The sequence below is a fragment of the Mycteria americana genome, chromosome 3, assembly GCF_035582795.1.
Source record: "Mycteria americana isolate JAX WOST 10 ecotype Jacksonville Zoo and Gardens chromosome 3, USCA_MyAme_1.0, whole genome shotgun sequence".
Lineage (NCBI taxonomy): Eukaryota > Metazoa > Chordata > Aves > Ciconiiformes > Ciconiidae > Mycteria > Mycteria americana.
The window spans coordinates 132,172,491-132,188,308 of record NC_134367.1 but is presented as its reverse complement, the minus strand read 5'-3'; the positions used below and the strand labels follow the sequence as shown (position 1 = coordinate 132,188,308).

The window sequence follows — 15,818 nt, the reverse complement described above, 5'->3', positions numbered from 1 at the left end:
GGAGAGGTGCTTTTTAGCAAGCCTGCGTGCGGCCCAGGAGGCGTTACGAGACGGCCGTCAGGAGCTGCTGCTCTCCAGCAGCACTGTTGCAGCCCTCCTCTCGCCTCCGCTTCTGCTTCCCAGTGCCGCTGCTCCCCGTTGAATGATTTATATGGGGCTGGCAATTCTTTTATCCAAGGGTTTCAGTCTGCACGCTGCTGTTGTGCTCTAAACCCATCTTTTTTCTTTTTTCTTTTTTTTTTTTGGCCTCTTCTCCACTCAGTGCATCTTTCTTTCCAGGGCTATCATGTTCTGCTGTGTGCTCAGGGAAAAATGTGTATCTGTGTTTCAGCACAGCATGCCTCTTGCTGTCCCCACCCTGCGACAGGGAGGGCGCGCTTGGCTGTTATAGCACGGCAAGGTAGATGCTTCTGGCAAAACAAACACCACACACCCTCCCCCCAGAATAACAGTGTCTTTTTGAACTAAGTTGCATTTAACCTTAAGCACAACGATCTGTTTTATGAGGGAAATACACTGATCTGCATAAGGGCTTCATGGCACAATGCAGTTCTGTCAGGAGTGAAGCGCTTACGGGTTTTCTCTCCCAGCAGCATATTTCTTCTGTCTTGTCTTCTCTTCTCTTCTCTTCTCTTCTCTCCCTGCGCGTTGCACCAGTCTCCTGTGCTTTCTCACAATGGTAAAGCAAGTCTTGCCGTGCGCCCGGGTTGGGCTGGTTTTGTTGTCGGCGCTGCATGTCTGTAACCAAGACTCTTCCTTTCCGCCAACTTACAAGGCGGACGTGTTGTTGAAAGCACGGGGATGAAGCGGATGCGTGGGGTAAGAGGAGGTAAGAGCCAGGTGACTGCTCGGCACACAAAGCAGCAGTCGCTGCACGCTGGCTGCTTACGTGTTGTCAGGCGCTTCGTGGGTGCCGCAAGCCAGATGCATCGCCACAGCAAGCTTTCCAGGGAGGTGAGCTGGTGGGCTTAGGAGTTCCTAGAAGGATCTCCCATTTCTGTAGGGTATGTAGGATGTAAGTCAGCACAAAGAGGGGAACGACTGGACTAATTGGCAAGGCAGTCTGGTGTAATTAAGGCAGAAGTGGGGACCGACAGCCAAGTGTTGTATTATAATTGACAGGTAGGGCAAAGCTGGGCTCTGAAGGCGCTTAAAGGTGAAGAACAAGTAGTTTGTGTTACTGTTTGATGTAGTGAAGGAAGGGGAGCCAGCGCAGGCACAGCAAGCGTGGGGGAATGGTCTTTTGGGGCTGGTATGCGTGCAAAAGCCTAAGGAGAGCTGCATGACAACAGTGGCCCAGCTCGAGTTTTGGTAGAGCTGGCAAAGACCTGGACTTTGAAGTGCCAGCTGGAAAGGTGTGGTGGGTACGCCTGGATCCAAGACGGGCTCCACATCACTGCCCTGAGGGACGGGAAGAGCATTCAACGGCAACAGAGCGAGTTACTCATGCACAGGTAGAAGCACTTCCCTGCGTTTGCAGACGTGTTCCCGCTGCAGGGGACCCCATCGACAGCAAGCTAGGTGTCGGGTCCCTGCGCGGGGGGGGCTCCCAGGCTTAGCCTGAAACAAAGGGAAGGCTTTGAGAGGCACACACCAGATGCAGCTGCTTAACTGGCGTGCTAACACCCTCCGAAGCTACCGTCCGCTCTGGAACTCTCTACCTGTTGTGGTTGGGAAGGAGGAAAAGCGCTCAGTCCGCTAACAGACTGTAACGAGGTGGATGTGTCCCTCTGTGTGCAGCGCTGAAATGGGAAGTGTGGTTAGAGCTGATGATTTGCACAGAGGCCGTTTGCTTCACGTTCTCCTTCACACAAGGAGCAAGCCACGGACACGCCGGAGCCACATCCGAGGGCACACATACTGGATTTTAAATGTTTGCAGAGTCTATGGCCTGTGGTGTTCTGTTAGCCAGGCGCAAGTGGCTTTGTGGAAGGCTTTCTCGAGGCAGAGGGATGCCCTCCTGAAGCAAAGCCCGCTCTATCCCCAGGAAGAAGCGAGCACGTAATCTCAGCCACGTTGTGCGTTGTAGTTTGAATCTGTGCATGAGAAGCCCTGAAAAATACACTGTCCTGGTTTTGACTGGGATAGAGTTAACTTTCTTCCTAGTAGCTGGTGTAGTGCTGTTTTTTGGGTTTAGGATGAGAATAATGTTGATAACACGCTGATGTTTTAGTTGTTGCTAAGAAATGCTTACACTGGTCAAAGGCTTTTCAGCTTCTCATGCTCTGCCGACTGAGGAGGCTGGAGGGGCACAAGGAGCTGGGAGGGGGCACAGCCAGGATTGTTGATCCAAACTGGCCCAGGGGCTATTCCATCCCATCTGGCGTCATGCCCAGGATATAAACTGGGGGGAGCTGGCCGGGGGGTAGGGATCGCTGCTGGGGGACTGGCTGGGCATCGGTCAGCGGGTGGTGAGCAATTGCATCGTGCATCACTCGCTTTGTATATTCTTTTATTATTACTATTTTATTTTGTTTCAATTATTAAACTGTTCTTATCTCAGCCCACCAGTTTTCTCACTTTTACTCTTCCATTCTCTCCCCCGTCCCACTGGGGGGGAGTGAGCGAGCGGCTGGGGGGAGCTCAGTCACGGCTGGGGTCAAACCACGACATATACCCCTGTTAAGTGCTCTACTGCTGGAGTGAAAAGCAGCTTCTGGGAGTTCTGACTTGATTAGATTAAATCAGGTTTTTTTTGCTTTCCCAAAGTGCCAATATTCGTTCCTTTGTGGTCAGTGGTTTCTCAGTCCATGCCCACATTGCTCAGTCTGCAGCTCTGAGCTGCTGTCAGTCTTGCATCCAGGACGTCCTCCGTGATCGCCGTGGGTCTCTGCTCCTCTGCACGTGTGCATCACAGGAAAGGGGGCGTCCCCCCTTTTTTTTCCCCTTATTTTCTTTTTCCCCCTCCATTCTTCGTTTTTCTTTTTTCCTTCATGCGCTCTCTGGGAAGCAGTCAGACTTAGTTCTGCAGAGCGGCACACTGCTGCCAGCGCAGCGCAGCTCCTGTGCCCGAGCTCTGCCATCTCCTGCGCCGGTCAGACGTCTTGCACCTCTTTGCTGGAAGTGCCTGAGACCGAGCAGGATTTCTGCCGCTGAAATCCAAGAGCGGAGTGGTGCGATCCGCTGGAGCGGACTGGTAACGTGCACAGCCAGTTAGAAAGTAGGAGTGTCCAAGATGGACAGAAATACTGACTTGTCCTGGCTTGGAATGAAGTTGGTAACAATTAAGGCTTGCTTATAATTTCAGTACTATATATATATGCAAAGTAGCCTTTTAAAGTGGGATTTGTACTTGAGCATCATGTTCTTTGGAAATGAGTACAAAAATAAGCAATTGTACAATTCCAGTGAATGAATTCTTTTACCTCTCTTTTTTTTTTTTTTTTTAACTTAGTCTACAGAATGGAAATGAGATACAGAGAGCGGGAAGAAAGGAAAGCGTGGATAAAAGATTCTGAAATAGTTGGGTGCTTGGCTGTTTAAGTCATAAAAATCCCAAGATTTGTGTCTCCCAAACACAGCTCTAATTCAAGAGAATGGCTGAAAATACTGATGTATCAGATAATATTAAGAGAACTGTAACTATCCAAAATAATCTACATTTAAGGGGAAAGAATAAAAATAACCTTGCTTCCTGATTAGCTAAAGTAAATGAGAACTCAGGGATAAAAAAAGAGTAAAAAGACCCCAGGAATCCTTTAAGTTTTGCTTAAAGTTGCCATGATGCAGTACAGCTCTTAGAGCAAACACTGAGATTCTCTTTTTTCTAAAATGAGGTAAAACATGCAAAAATTTCACTATTCACAAGAAATCACCATCAGTTACCTTGATAGTGAGGGAGTCTTGTTTTCTTGTGGTTTTAAACTAATTTCCAGCTAACCGTGAGCAAACAATCTCGAGGCAGATCCCGTAACTGCGTGGTGCGTGCTCCCCTCCAGACGTTGTCGTCAAACCAAGAGCGTGGCCATTACGTGCATCTATTTGAAAATAAGAGCGTGTTGCTGCTAGGGACTGCGTGCTGTTGTAAGGTCCAGCCGTTGTTATTTGAAAATTTATATTTCATGTTTTTACTTAACAGGTTGGGATAGTGGCGATAATGGTTCCAAAGCGAAAGCAAGCCAAGAAATGCATTCGGAAACTAGTTCTTCCCCGAATGAAAGAAGTCCCCCCTTCTCAAGGTAAAGTTGTTAAATCCTTTAACATTTGAAATGCTTCTGTAGAATGAGAAACTCCGACAGATAATGACTGAAGCTCCGATGATTTTATTTTTTCACTCGGTCTAGGGTTAGGGTTCGTATTTATGTTTATCTAATAAAACATCTTAAACTTTGGTACACCTTAGAAAATATTTGTGCCAAAGCCAAGTATTGTTTTGCAGCTGTTGTTTTCTCATTTTAAGACTCAATTGACATCTCAGTGAACCACAAATTAGCGTGTACAGCTGCTCTCAGTAGGGCTACTCAGGGGCCAGACAATAGGAGTTGTCAGGAGAGGGGCAGACATAAAACGTAAAGTCTTCAAGAAATAAAGTGGTGGGTTTCTTCTCCGTGTGTCCGAGATGTAAGCTAGCTGTAACTGGATAACGCTTTTCATGGGCTCGGGGTTTGGGGGTTTTTTAGATTTGGGACTGGGGTATTTATAACGTGCCTTTCTTGCTTGCAAACTGAGGATGTTTCTTTAATGGCCTTACATGTACCTAAAGGGGGCAGTTTGTTCTTTTTTTAAAAAAAGAAAAAAAAGTTGGTTTGTGGGTTTCTTTTAAACTGCAGCAGTTGCCTTTAGGTCCCTGAGCAGTTCTGCTGGATGTTCCTTGTATTCTTCATTGGCATGTAACGGTAATCAAAGAGCAGCAATCAAATTAGTGGTCAAGAAGCAGCAGAAAATAGGATATAACACAGCCGTCTCATGAAATATTGGCTGGGCTTTAGATCCTTATCTGCTCTTATTAGAACAGCCCAGCAAGTGGGTGCTGCTGCTGCGCGGCTCCTGGTCTGAAAACTGCCATCAATAGCACTCAGGAAGAGACTTTAAAGCCTTTTGATAAATTTTAACTCCTTCTGTTTATACGGCATCGCTCTCTTTCTGTAGCTTTTTTTTATGCTGTTATTGATGAGGTCAGTTCCGATTTTGCAAATGGTGTTCTGCATTTTGTGTCAAAATCGCGCTGTTTCTGTAACTCTTCAAGTACAGTAAATACGAGCTGTAATACAATATTGGTGAATGGCATTCATGCTTTTGTTTAGGGTGAATTCTTAGGGTCTTATGCTCAAACTCTTTTCTTTTTCCTTTTTTCTTTTTTTTCTTTTTAAATTTTCTGAAACTTTGTTTGAGAATGATATTCCAAATCATACTACCTAATGCTACGAAATGCAAGGGTGCTCTTATAAATGAATTTTTAAATGTTAAATTTTAGCCATTCACTGAAGCCCAGGACAGCAGGAAGAGAAGGATCGGGCCCTGAAGAACTTGCTTACAGGATCACTGCTAAGTGTCTGAATGAAATATGTATAATTTAAAATGAACTATTGTTTTATTTAAAAAAAAAAAAAAGTCTCCAAGCTTTTTCCCCCTTGGATGTTGCACTACTTGCTAAAAATGTGTTTGGCGACTTTGCATTTTTCAGATGCTGTTTATACGGCGTACGTTTTTTCCGCTGTTTTTTTCAAATTCTTATTTGTGATAGATTTTAAAATAATTTGCTCTGCCCTATAATTTCATGCCTTTCAGTGCTGAGAAGCAAGTGCTCTTCATGTGCTGATACACGATGATGGTGCTTTAAAAAAAAAAATCTCTTGCCACAGCTTCAAGTTAGTTTTTCTAAATGAGTCAAAAATAGTGCAGCCTCCTAAACACAACGTTTACTAACAGCCCTGGCTTTTGGACGCTTGGCATCCGCTCCGCAAAGACGGAGAGCGGCGAAAGTCGGGAGGAAGAGGGAGAGATGGAAAGGGCGGCCGGCCGCTTGTTTGCGGCCAGGGCGCAGTGCGATTTCTTCGCCGCTCACATTTAAGCGCTCTGCTTACTGCAGTCACTCCTCGGGCTTTATTGCTTTTACAAGTGGTCTCGAAACCCACTACTTGAGAATAAACATAACTGCGTAGCACTGCTGTGGTACTTTTTATAAATTCTTCTTTGCTCCGTTTTGTCACTGAGCTGATGAGTGACCTCGCGAAAGACCCTGCTGGACCGAAATAAAAAAAATGGCTTCCTCTGATGTCCTCCAGACAATAATTACGATGTGCCAGTTAAGCCCAAACTACAGCTGAGGGATTTTACTTTAAAGCAGAGGCTCGGGCGCAAAAATGCATTTATAGCTCTTTGTCTGGCACCTCATTATGTGTGGGCCTGATTCATTAAGTAATTGGTTTGCAGTTGTTTACATGAGTATTAAGGCTTTCTATTCAGCAGCCTTTGAGAGATACATTGTGCAAATGTTGCATGTTATGAATGCCGAATGAGGGGCAGGGGACCGGTCCTATTGGCTAAACACTGCGCTCTGTTGAAAAGCAAGAGAAAGAGATTGGGTGCTGCTTTGCATAGCAATGACTTTCTTAATAAGCTTTACAGATTAATACACACAAGCTATAAAAGATGCAAAGAGATACTCTTAGCACATTTATACATGCTCATTTCACTATTATGGTGCTGGAGACGGGAAGAATTGAGGGCTTTCATATTCGGTTTTTCAGTGCATGTCTTCAGTGCATGAGACTTAATAGAATCCGATGTTTATTGTATTATAAATCACGGGGAAGTAGGCAGATCTGCAACAGTTTATTATTAAAGATTCTTTCAATGTAAATCTTTTTCTGCCATTGTATTTCCTACAGCAAAATCATTTTGTGGTTGAGTGGGGATGAAAGGCATAATGTACGAAGGAGTGAGTCTTAATAGGAAGCTGCTCTCCGAGTAAAGACCACTTGTTCCCTTTTGTTCGGAGGTGCATGCCAGAGCTTCCTCTTCTCCCGCAAATATTGCCCTGCTCGACGTTTAGCCATAAAACTATTTTTTCCTGGCATCATTTACTTTACCGAGGGAATATTTACACGCACGGAGATGCAACTTTCGTTTGAAGAGTTAGCGTTTTGCAGGGGAAAGGAGCGTGCTAAATTCTACAATTACTTGGGGGAAAAGGTATCAGAAGTCAGGACTGAATCTCTCCGCGAGAGCGGGCAGCAGGCGATGTGTGTGGCATTTCGCGGCCCTGTAGCGATGGATGCAGCCAGTGGAGGTCACTAGCTTTCTGGGTAATTCCGAATTTTTGATGCAAGCAGTTTATTTTTCTTTGACTTGTTTGCGCTGTCTCGTTTCAAAATAATCTGGAGATTAAAGATGCATTATCGACTGAGAACCGAAGAGCAATTTTAATTTCTCAGGATATAAACACGGTGTAAAGTATTTTAAACTTTGATTAATCTGTCTTCTGGAAGTAATCCGCTCTGGTCTCTGAAGGCTGTTTTTTAGTCGAAAGCCGCCTTTACCAAACACAGACGTAACGACATGCAAATAAAAGTTGGCAGATTATGAGTCATCCTCTTAATTATTCTCGGGGGCGATGTTTAACACCGGGCCCGCTGCCGCCGCTCTCCCGCCGCGGCGGGGGACACGCCGGCTCTGCGCACCCCGCCTGCAACCCCAGCTACTGCCGGGGGCTGCGAGCAGAGGCCCCACGGGCTGGGGGCTGGCGGTGCTCGGGAGACGCCTTCACCAGCGAGCCCAGGGATGGCGGCACAGCGTGTTTCCAGGCTCCCGAGACGCACCCAGAAACCAGCCCGTATCCGATGGTTTTATACGTCTGCCCTACTTTCAGTTGTCAAATCACTTCTGGAAGAAGCCGACCGTAAATTCAAGCACGTTTTTCTGATGTTACAGATATTTGTGAGCTTTGTTTCCTAAACCTTAGCATCCAGCTGTGGCAGAAATAGCACTGTTGTAGTGGCGATGCTCTACGAGTACTGGCGAGGAACGGTTTGTGGGGAGAGGCAACACCACCTCTGTAAATACATTGCCTCTGTAATACAGAGGAAATAGAGTTTATTTCTGCAGCGATGCCCTCTGCTCTTCCGACACAGTTTCATCGCAGCGCTGTGCTGCAGTCTGTGTGTTAGCTGGTTTTTTCCTTCAGCCTGGTATATCTAAACAGAGAACAGTCTTAAATGTAGCTCGATGTAGATCTTTGTATCCAAAAACAACAGTCATCCTATTTGCGGTGTAATTACTTAAATTCAGTGTTATTACTCCAATTCTGGCTCGCATGGATTTTTTTAGTTTATACTGACTGTCCAGGGCGGGGAATACTTCTGTGATGCCCAATTTCTAGTAAACGATCAGCAGAAAATGATAGAGCCGTCAGGCTTCTGCAGGAACTGGCAGGGAAGCGTGCGATCACGGGGGATGCCCAGCTGAGACTGTCACATCGGAGGCACCGCCACTAAGCAGCCTGGCTCGCTTACTACCACGCAGCTTTTAGATGTCTTCAAAAAATTATTTTAAAAGCTGGATCTGCGACTCTGCATCCTCACGTATTGCCGGGGAGAAGCTTCACCGCTTCTCTCGCTGAGGGTTACCACCACCCTGCGAAACAGAAACGCCCGGTTTGTTTTCCGTGGCGCGCTGCCGAGGCAGCGCGTGCGCAGGACGGAGGCGCACAGGCTTCGGAGCCTGCGGCAAGACCAGCCGGAGTGCCAGCGTTCCCCAGGCCGCTGCGCTCTGCGCTTTGCTTGGTTTTCTGATAAAACTTGGCACGGGGGTCGTGGCTCTTTCTCTTGGCGCTTGGGTGCTTTTTGTTGGGGGGTTGTGTTTTGGGGGTGGTTTGGGTTGTTTTTTCTTCCCCTTGATGTTCAGGTAGTTTTCTCTGGGTTTGGTTTTTTTGGGGGTTTTTTTGGCAATTGGGTGTCTTTCCCCCCCTTGGTGTTTGGGTGTCTTTTTTTTTCACTTGACACTAAAACCTAGAGGTTCAACAGGTGCTTTAGCAAAAAGATACTCGGGCTAAAGCAAACATTTTCTGCTGTTTGTCAGTGAGCCACCGCTGTTAATTTGGCTCTTGTTGGTCTAGTGTTTTCCTCTTAATATTGATTTTCTTTATGGAGGGAAAAATATTTTCTTGGAGCTTTTTCATTTCTGATTGTTGCAGCATCTTCAATACAAAAAGCCTGTTTCATCAGAGTAAAGGAGAGATTAAAAGGCCCTTTGAAGTTAAACTGGTTTGGGTTTTTTCTTTGTTAGAGCCTGGGTTCAGTTTGGAGTTATTTTAGGGAAGAAGCAAATGTGTAAATGGATACCGAAGGGTCACGACGGGGGATTAGTCGAGGCAGTGAAACTGCCCTTACTTCATTTATACTCCTAAAATTTCTCCACGGAGGGCTGTGTGGTTATTGTGTGCTCAGTATACCCGATGATAACTTTCATGATTGAACTTGCCCATTTCTGAATACGAATGTTTTGCAATGTAGAGGTGGTCTTGCATCTTATCAGCCTTGACGAACACTTCAGACGTAATTCAGGAATTTTATTCCCTGTTACAAAGCTATCTTGCAGCACTTTCCAGGCTTGGTTTGGCAGAGCTGCGATTGCCGGTCTGGCCTTTCTGATGTCCTAGCTCCATTCTCCCTATCTCCCCAGGCGTTTCTCTGTGCCGACAGCTTTCATGCCAAGCCCGTGCTGACACCCTGTTCGCCGTCTCTCTCTTTATGGACTGCTGCGTCCCACTAGCGCCCAGCTCCCGGCGTGCAGCGCTACAGCTCTGTGCTGTTCTGGGAGTGAATCCCATTCTAGGCGCGGTGGATTAACCCCGGGAGGAGGAACCCCAACAAGTGGATGGGTTTTGGTAGAATACAAACATCTGCCTTCTCCCCTCTCCTGTCAGCATTGACCTTCTTCTTCATGGGAAGCTGGGGCAGAAGAGGGAAGATTTCCAGACCTTCTTACAGCCACGGCGGTCCTTGTCCACCGCAACATCTCCGTGAGACCACTGGCCTTCAGCCGGACCTGGAGCACCTCGCCGTGCTTTGAGCTGTGCAAGAGGACCCAGGGCAGTCCTCCGGAGACCTGGGCAGTCTTCCACTGGTGGTCCCCCGCTCCATGTTGTGGTCCTCGGCACGGCAGAGGCTCTGGGCCCAAATGACCAACCCTCTCGTTTGATCTGGGCTTGAACTGCGGAGAGAAGCGGAGCAAAAAATCACTTCTAGGGACCTCCTAGCATGGCTGAATAACGAAGCCCTATGCGCCTCCCTTCCTCACAATGGGAGACGAAGCAGCAGGCAGTGGAAGCGGTAGCTGCCAGCCGCCCGATCTTGTTTTACTGAACTACTTGAGGATAAAATGGTTCTTGTGCAGTCTGCCACAGAAGTCACCTCTCAATTTGTAGCTCAGCAACAAGTGGTTCCTCGCTCTACACCCAGGGGAAAAACGATGCAGCCGCCAGAGTTGCAGCCTCTTGAGCACATTTTTATGGGCTAAGCCTGGGATACGTGGAGCACCTCCCGGGAGATGCTGAGGGTCATGAAATCTCACCAAAGTGAGCAAGAGTTAAAGGCGTTCAGCATATTGCAGGACTCAACCCAGAGGCTCTGACTTAAAATACTTGCTGAAAATACTGTCGAGTAAATGTATTTGAAGGAGAAGTTGAAGTGTAATGCAGTGTAGGGTTTGACTCTGAATAAAACAGAAAGGCGTTTGGATGGCACGCTAACAGAACAGCACATAAACGTTGGAAGGCTAACTTTCTGAACTTTTTTACTTAAGTTAATAATTAGTTACGTCACTGTTAATACTCTACTACTACTGTTACTGGTTACTAGTACTTAAGCCTCCGTTTGCTGTCTTGGCTAAACTTTGGCTAATTCCCTATTTCTGGGAATTTTTGTGTATCTGCAAAGAGGGAGGGAGGTTGCACGCGAATGGCATTCCCAGCTTGCAGAAAAGGAATATGATCTAAACAGCATGAGCTTTCTCTTATTTAAAAGGAGAAGTTTCCGTAACATAGGTAGCTGTAACATAATGAAACTTCCCCCTGCTTTAAGTTCAGCTTTCTAGCTGCGATCCCCAATTCTTACCAAATACAGTGGTGCAAGACGAGCAATGAATCGTCTCTGCTTTTTTTTTATCTCCTTCACAAATGCCTCCACAATAGTAGTTAGAATATTTTTAACTCTCCGCTTTGAGCGATTATGTATTAGCTGCCATGTCTTTAAATGAAATGCAGCAAATCGTATGAAATTTTTGACAGCTGATGGAGTCCTGTTTTGACTGTGGCAACAGCTTCAAATTGCAGCTTGACATGTGCTTATATTTTACTAGTGCACACAGTAATGTCACAAATATCTCCTATTTGATCCTCCTTATTAAAATCAGCTGAAGCTTTATTTTTAGAGCTTATTGCGGGATTGTTAACACAACAGTTAATTCTCCTACATCATTGCCCCTGTGTGATTATTTCACAGCACCGACACAATACACACGCTACACACAAAAGATCAAAATGATTCCAGCTTGTCTGAGAGATTCAAAAGGGCCTGTGATGCTCTAGACACAAGAGCTGTCATTTAACAGAACAGAGTCGCAACTGCATATACATCAAGGTAGATCAAAGGCAGCTGGGAGATTGCACATTTACATAGGGACGTGGATGATGCTATGGGAACCCAGAAGCTGGGCGGGAGGAGCGCGCTGCCGAAGGGGAACGAGGAAGTTCAGTGAGCATCAGTAGGGGGTGCTTTTATTTTTGTTTGGATTTTTTCTGTACTTTCTTTGCATTAGCTGAAAGGCTGCAAAGGATAGACGGAGCTCTGATCCTTTGTAGCCTTAATGCACTACCGGTGTAAAGCGGCACTGTTACCAGTTACGACTCCAGTTCACCCTGCCCGAACACCTGGACCGATGTCCCTGCTGCATGTTAATTTCTCCACCTTCTAGAAGACATAAAGGTGAAGAAACCCTTGATAAAATAGTTATTTAAAAAAAAAAGTAGTTACAGAAGTTACTGATATATTTTTTTTTTAAACATCTCACAGCTTTTTAAAAGAAAAAGTCGACTTACGTTCTTCTAATTTTGTTACATTGTGCTGATTATTTGAAATCTTTTTCTTTTACAGGACTGCAACCAGGAAGGGAATAGTAACTGCTATAAAATCCAAAGGTAAGAAACAAATGTTACGCTATTTAAAATAGATGTCTTTCTAAGTGTAATTCACATTGTAGAAAACCTCTGAGGACAACACTATGGAACTGTATAAAATACGAGCATAAGGAGACGGGAAAGCCTGGAATTTCCCTGTCTCAACACAGGAGCCAGCAAATAGTTGACGATGACAAATTCTGGACCAGAGAGGATGTGTTTCCTAGTGCATACGGCGTGGAAGGAGTAGGGGTCTTTGCTTCAGGGTTTAAATCAAACAGTAGCGAACAGCAGGTAGGAGAAAACCTAGAGAAGGAAAAACCTGAGGTTTCTTGCTCTTCCCTGTGAGCTATGGGTTGCAGAAGCGGGAGGGCAGCAGCACGTGTGTTTGCACAGGCACAGTAGGTAGGCGCGCAAAGGTGCCTGCGCACCCGCGTGCGTGCATCCGGAACCATTTTTTTCCATGAGCAAGCAGGCTTTCTTTTAAATTGGTGTTTGGGCCCTGCGTGTTTTCCTTCTCCCCTGCATTTCACTTTTCTCTTGTAACCACCGTGACAACCACTGGCGTCTGAAGTCAGCCCTAACGGAGCCTCCCGTAAGTGAAGTCGGCGTTGGGCGCAGGGAGCTCTTTGCCTGGAGCTCAGCTTTGGGAGCTATGCAGTCCCGAATGGCGCAGAGCATGTTTCAGAGGTGTGGCATCCGAGCTGACTTAAGGATGCCATAAACGATGGCTGCTTTGGTGCCATTTCAAAGGCGCTCTCGCATCCCCAGCCCGTTTCCTTCTCCGCTGGGGAGTTTCGGTTTTTGGAGCCTTTCGGTGTGTCCATTCTCTTCCCACACGTTCAGCTGGTGCCGCTGTGCCGTTCCCGGCCGAGCCGGGCAGAGGGCAGACCTGCAGTCCAGGGGGCCGGGGATATGGGATGAAAGATGCAGCTGCTGCATTTGTAGATAAGATATTTATATAGCTTGTGCCATCAAACGCACTGAACACATTAACAGTGCCTCAGTCAGACGTGAGCTGAAACTTCTCTGTGAGGTATGACAGCCTTCCTCTCCCAGTTTGAGTCTTACGCCTCATTTGGGGCATCGCGGCTATTGCGCTGGCTTTGGACAAACAGCAGCGCTCTGAACGGGCAGGCAGCGCAGCTCCGTCAGCGACTGTGGGCTCGACTCGCGCTTCCCACGTGCCATGCTTCTCACTTCTTTTCGTGGGTCAAAGGAATTTACATATTGAGGAATCTCGCAGGCACTCCAAACTTCAATGCGATTCTGTTTATTTCAGTGAAATGGTTCGCTGCTTCCCAGAGCTGTTTGTTAAAGCCATGCAGTTCTTTGAAGTCCGTCTTGCCTGTATTTGATCCTATCACAAAGTGGTGATTTTTCATTTGTGACATCATTGCCGTTTTTATGCCAACTCTGTGATGTCATGCTCTGATTGTGACTTCACCGCAGGGTCAAGTAGAGGGAGAAAATGGAACATAATAGACAAAGCTGTAATTCAGGCAGCAGCTGGTCAAGTAAATTGCTTGGAGTGGAAATGTTCTCTCAAGCTACCTTGAGGAACAATGAAGTGGGACCTCTGAATGAGCCCACTGTTTGGCCACAGCAGCTCCGTTATCGGAGACCACGACGTGTTGACAGCGCGCTGTATCGGCAACGCGCACCTAGGTCTTGCAGTCTTCTAAACTCTGACCTTCTCCGTAAGCCATGGTATCTGTCTGCCTCCGGAGAGCTGTAAAATGATCATGTCTGTGACGTAAATGACATAAACATGGAAAAGATCTTATAATTTTTTTTTTTCTCCTCACCCTCAGCTTTCTGGGGCGAATCTGACGACAGCAGCTCCGAGATTGAGGCTGCTTTGCGCCCACAAACTCACAGCACAGAACCAGATGAATTCGATGACTTCTATGACTGAGATTCACCCGCTCACTTTTGGGAAGAAACAGACAATATCATCTTGTAGATGTTGAGAGTGCTGCTGTCTGAAGTGCAGCTCATCACTTCATAGTGAAAGAAAATTTAAATACAAAATAAATATTACTCGGTGCTATACATGGCCTCCTTGCATGTGTGCTTTCTCTTAACTGCCAAGTGTTTTCCTGATCTGACGGCAATCCTGCCCCATGAGACTGAGCCTTTTTGTGATATATTTGGTTTTCAGGAATAAATGAAGAGATGTCCTGAGACATCTACTTGCTCCGAGATGCTTGCACAGCGCTCGTCCCTGAGCATTATCACCACAGAGAGTGGGGGGTGTCTATAAAACAACCTCCTCCTCAGGGAGGGAGCTGGGTCCCTCCGAATAGCGTCCCGTTCCTTTGCTACTGGGGCTGGGAGCTGCTTGTCCGCAGTCCCCTGCACCCAGTGAGCATCTCCTGCCCGGTGCCAGCGGGAAAGGTGCAGGACGCAGCCGCGTGACAGGTAACCCTTCTGCGTGGCAGAGACAAAGAGGCTGTCAGAGGCGAGGAGTCCATCAGTAGCGATCGGGAATCGACAGCGGCATTTGATGGCCAAATCAGCCTTGCCCCTGCTCTGCTGGAGGCTGCTCAGTAGTGCCACTTCCTCCGACCAGCCTGGCCGCTGCTTTTGTTGCACTGTGAATGCAACGACGCTCCTCTTCTGATGCTTGTCTGTATTCTGATATTTTCACTACAGAGCTAGATGTGGTTTTGAAAAAAGAAAGCAAGCGTTCTGGGTATGCATACGTACGCTGCTCAGGGCGGGCTGGCATGTTTGATCTTTATCTTCTTCTGCAACAGATCAAGAAGAAGAAATGCATAAAATGTGCATTTCTAATTCAGCACATTTTGGAATGGAGCAGCATTTACATGTGGTGAGCCCCAGTGATTTTCTGCTTTTACTTGCTTTGTAAAATCCATGCTGGCATTGCTGTATGGACATCACAGTAATTGGATGACTCTAGGAGCTTCATGCATTTTTAATTTTCTTCTTTTAATTCCTTTTATCTAAAATTAAGTTCATTAAACATGAGATTTTCTTTCGAAGGGAGAAACCAGGGGACATATTAAAAAAAAAAATCTGTTCATAATTATGATAAGTTCAAAAGCAAAAAACGGCACCCCAATTAAACTCCGCTGCAAAGCAGTACTGCATCTTTGAACACAGGCACCAGTCTTTGGGCTCAGTCCATCAAAAACAATTTTAAAACGGTAACAATATTGAATTTAATAAAAAGAGCATGTAGTCTGAGACAAGCTCGAGAATAGGAAATAAAGGCTCGCAAAAGGCTTGAAAATGAGTAGAAACCCTCAGTGCAGGTGTCTGCTGGCTTGCTTAATCTCGTGGTTTTCAGTCTGGCGTTGGCAATGGTGCAGTGTTCAGTGTTCCAACAACTGGAAAATCAGCTGCACGGAGGATGGAGCTGGGTGAGTGTGTGACCAGGGCTGATGTCATGTGAGACAGCTGGACTCGACTGAAGGACGAAAGCTGGACCTCACTGAAGGCTTTAATGTCCTCCCCCACTGGGCCGGGGTTTCCATGCCCGCTCGACCACAGGCTATTTTGGATTAAGGCTCCTGTGATCCCTCCCTTCAGAGGCTGGCTAGCTGACAGAGCCTTGGCCAGAAAAACAGCAAAGATCCCTCTGCCCTTCCCAATTTTTACCTCGCCGGCTCCCCGTGTCCTGTGGGACCGCTGCCCCACAGAGAAGCCCCTGTGCTGCGTGACGGGCAAGCTGGTC

General features: G+C 46.7%; 1 protein-coding gene across 15 annotated transcripts in view; it reads left to right on the top strand.

Annotated features, from left to right (window-relative positions):
• The window catches only part of KIZ (kizuna centrosomal protein), a 52,830-nt gene extending 38,526 nt beyond the window's left edge, over positions 1-14,304 (top strand). For 8 of the 15 annotated variants that reach the window (XR_012774970.1, XR_012774969.1, XR_012774968.1 and 5 more), the window contains one exon: positions 4,079-4,179. Coding sequence is in view for 7 of the 15 variants with exons in the window: in XM_075497110.1 (XP_075353225.1) it covers positions 4,079-4,178; positions 12,093-12,136; positions 13,930-14,033 (248 nt within the window). In the remaining 8 variants the exon portion in view is untranslated. Of the gene's footprint in view, positions 1-4,078; positions 4,180-12,092; positions 12,137-13,929 lie in introns of those variants that run through there. The other 7 variants (XM_075497110.1, XM_075497105.1, XM_075497107.1 and 4 more) reach the window with 1 other exon arrangement.
• The last annotated feature ends 1,514 nt before the right edge of the window (positions 14,305-15,818 follow it).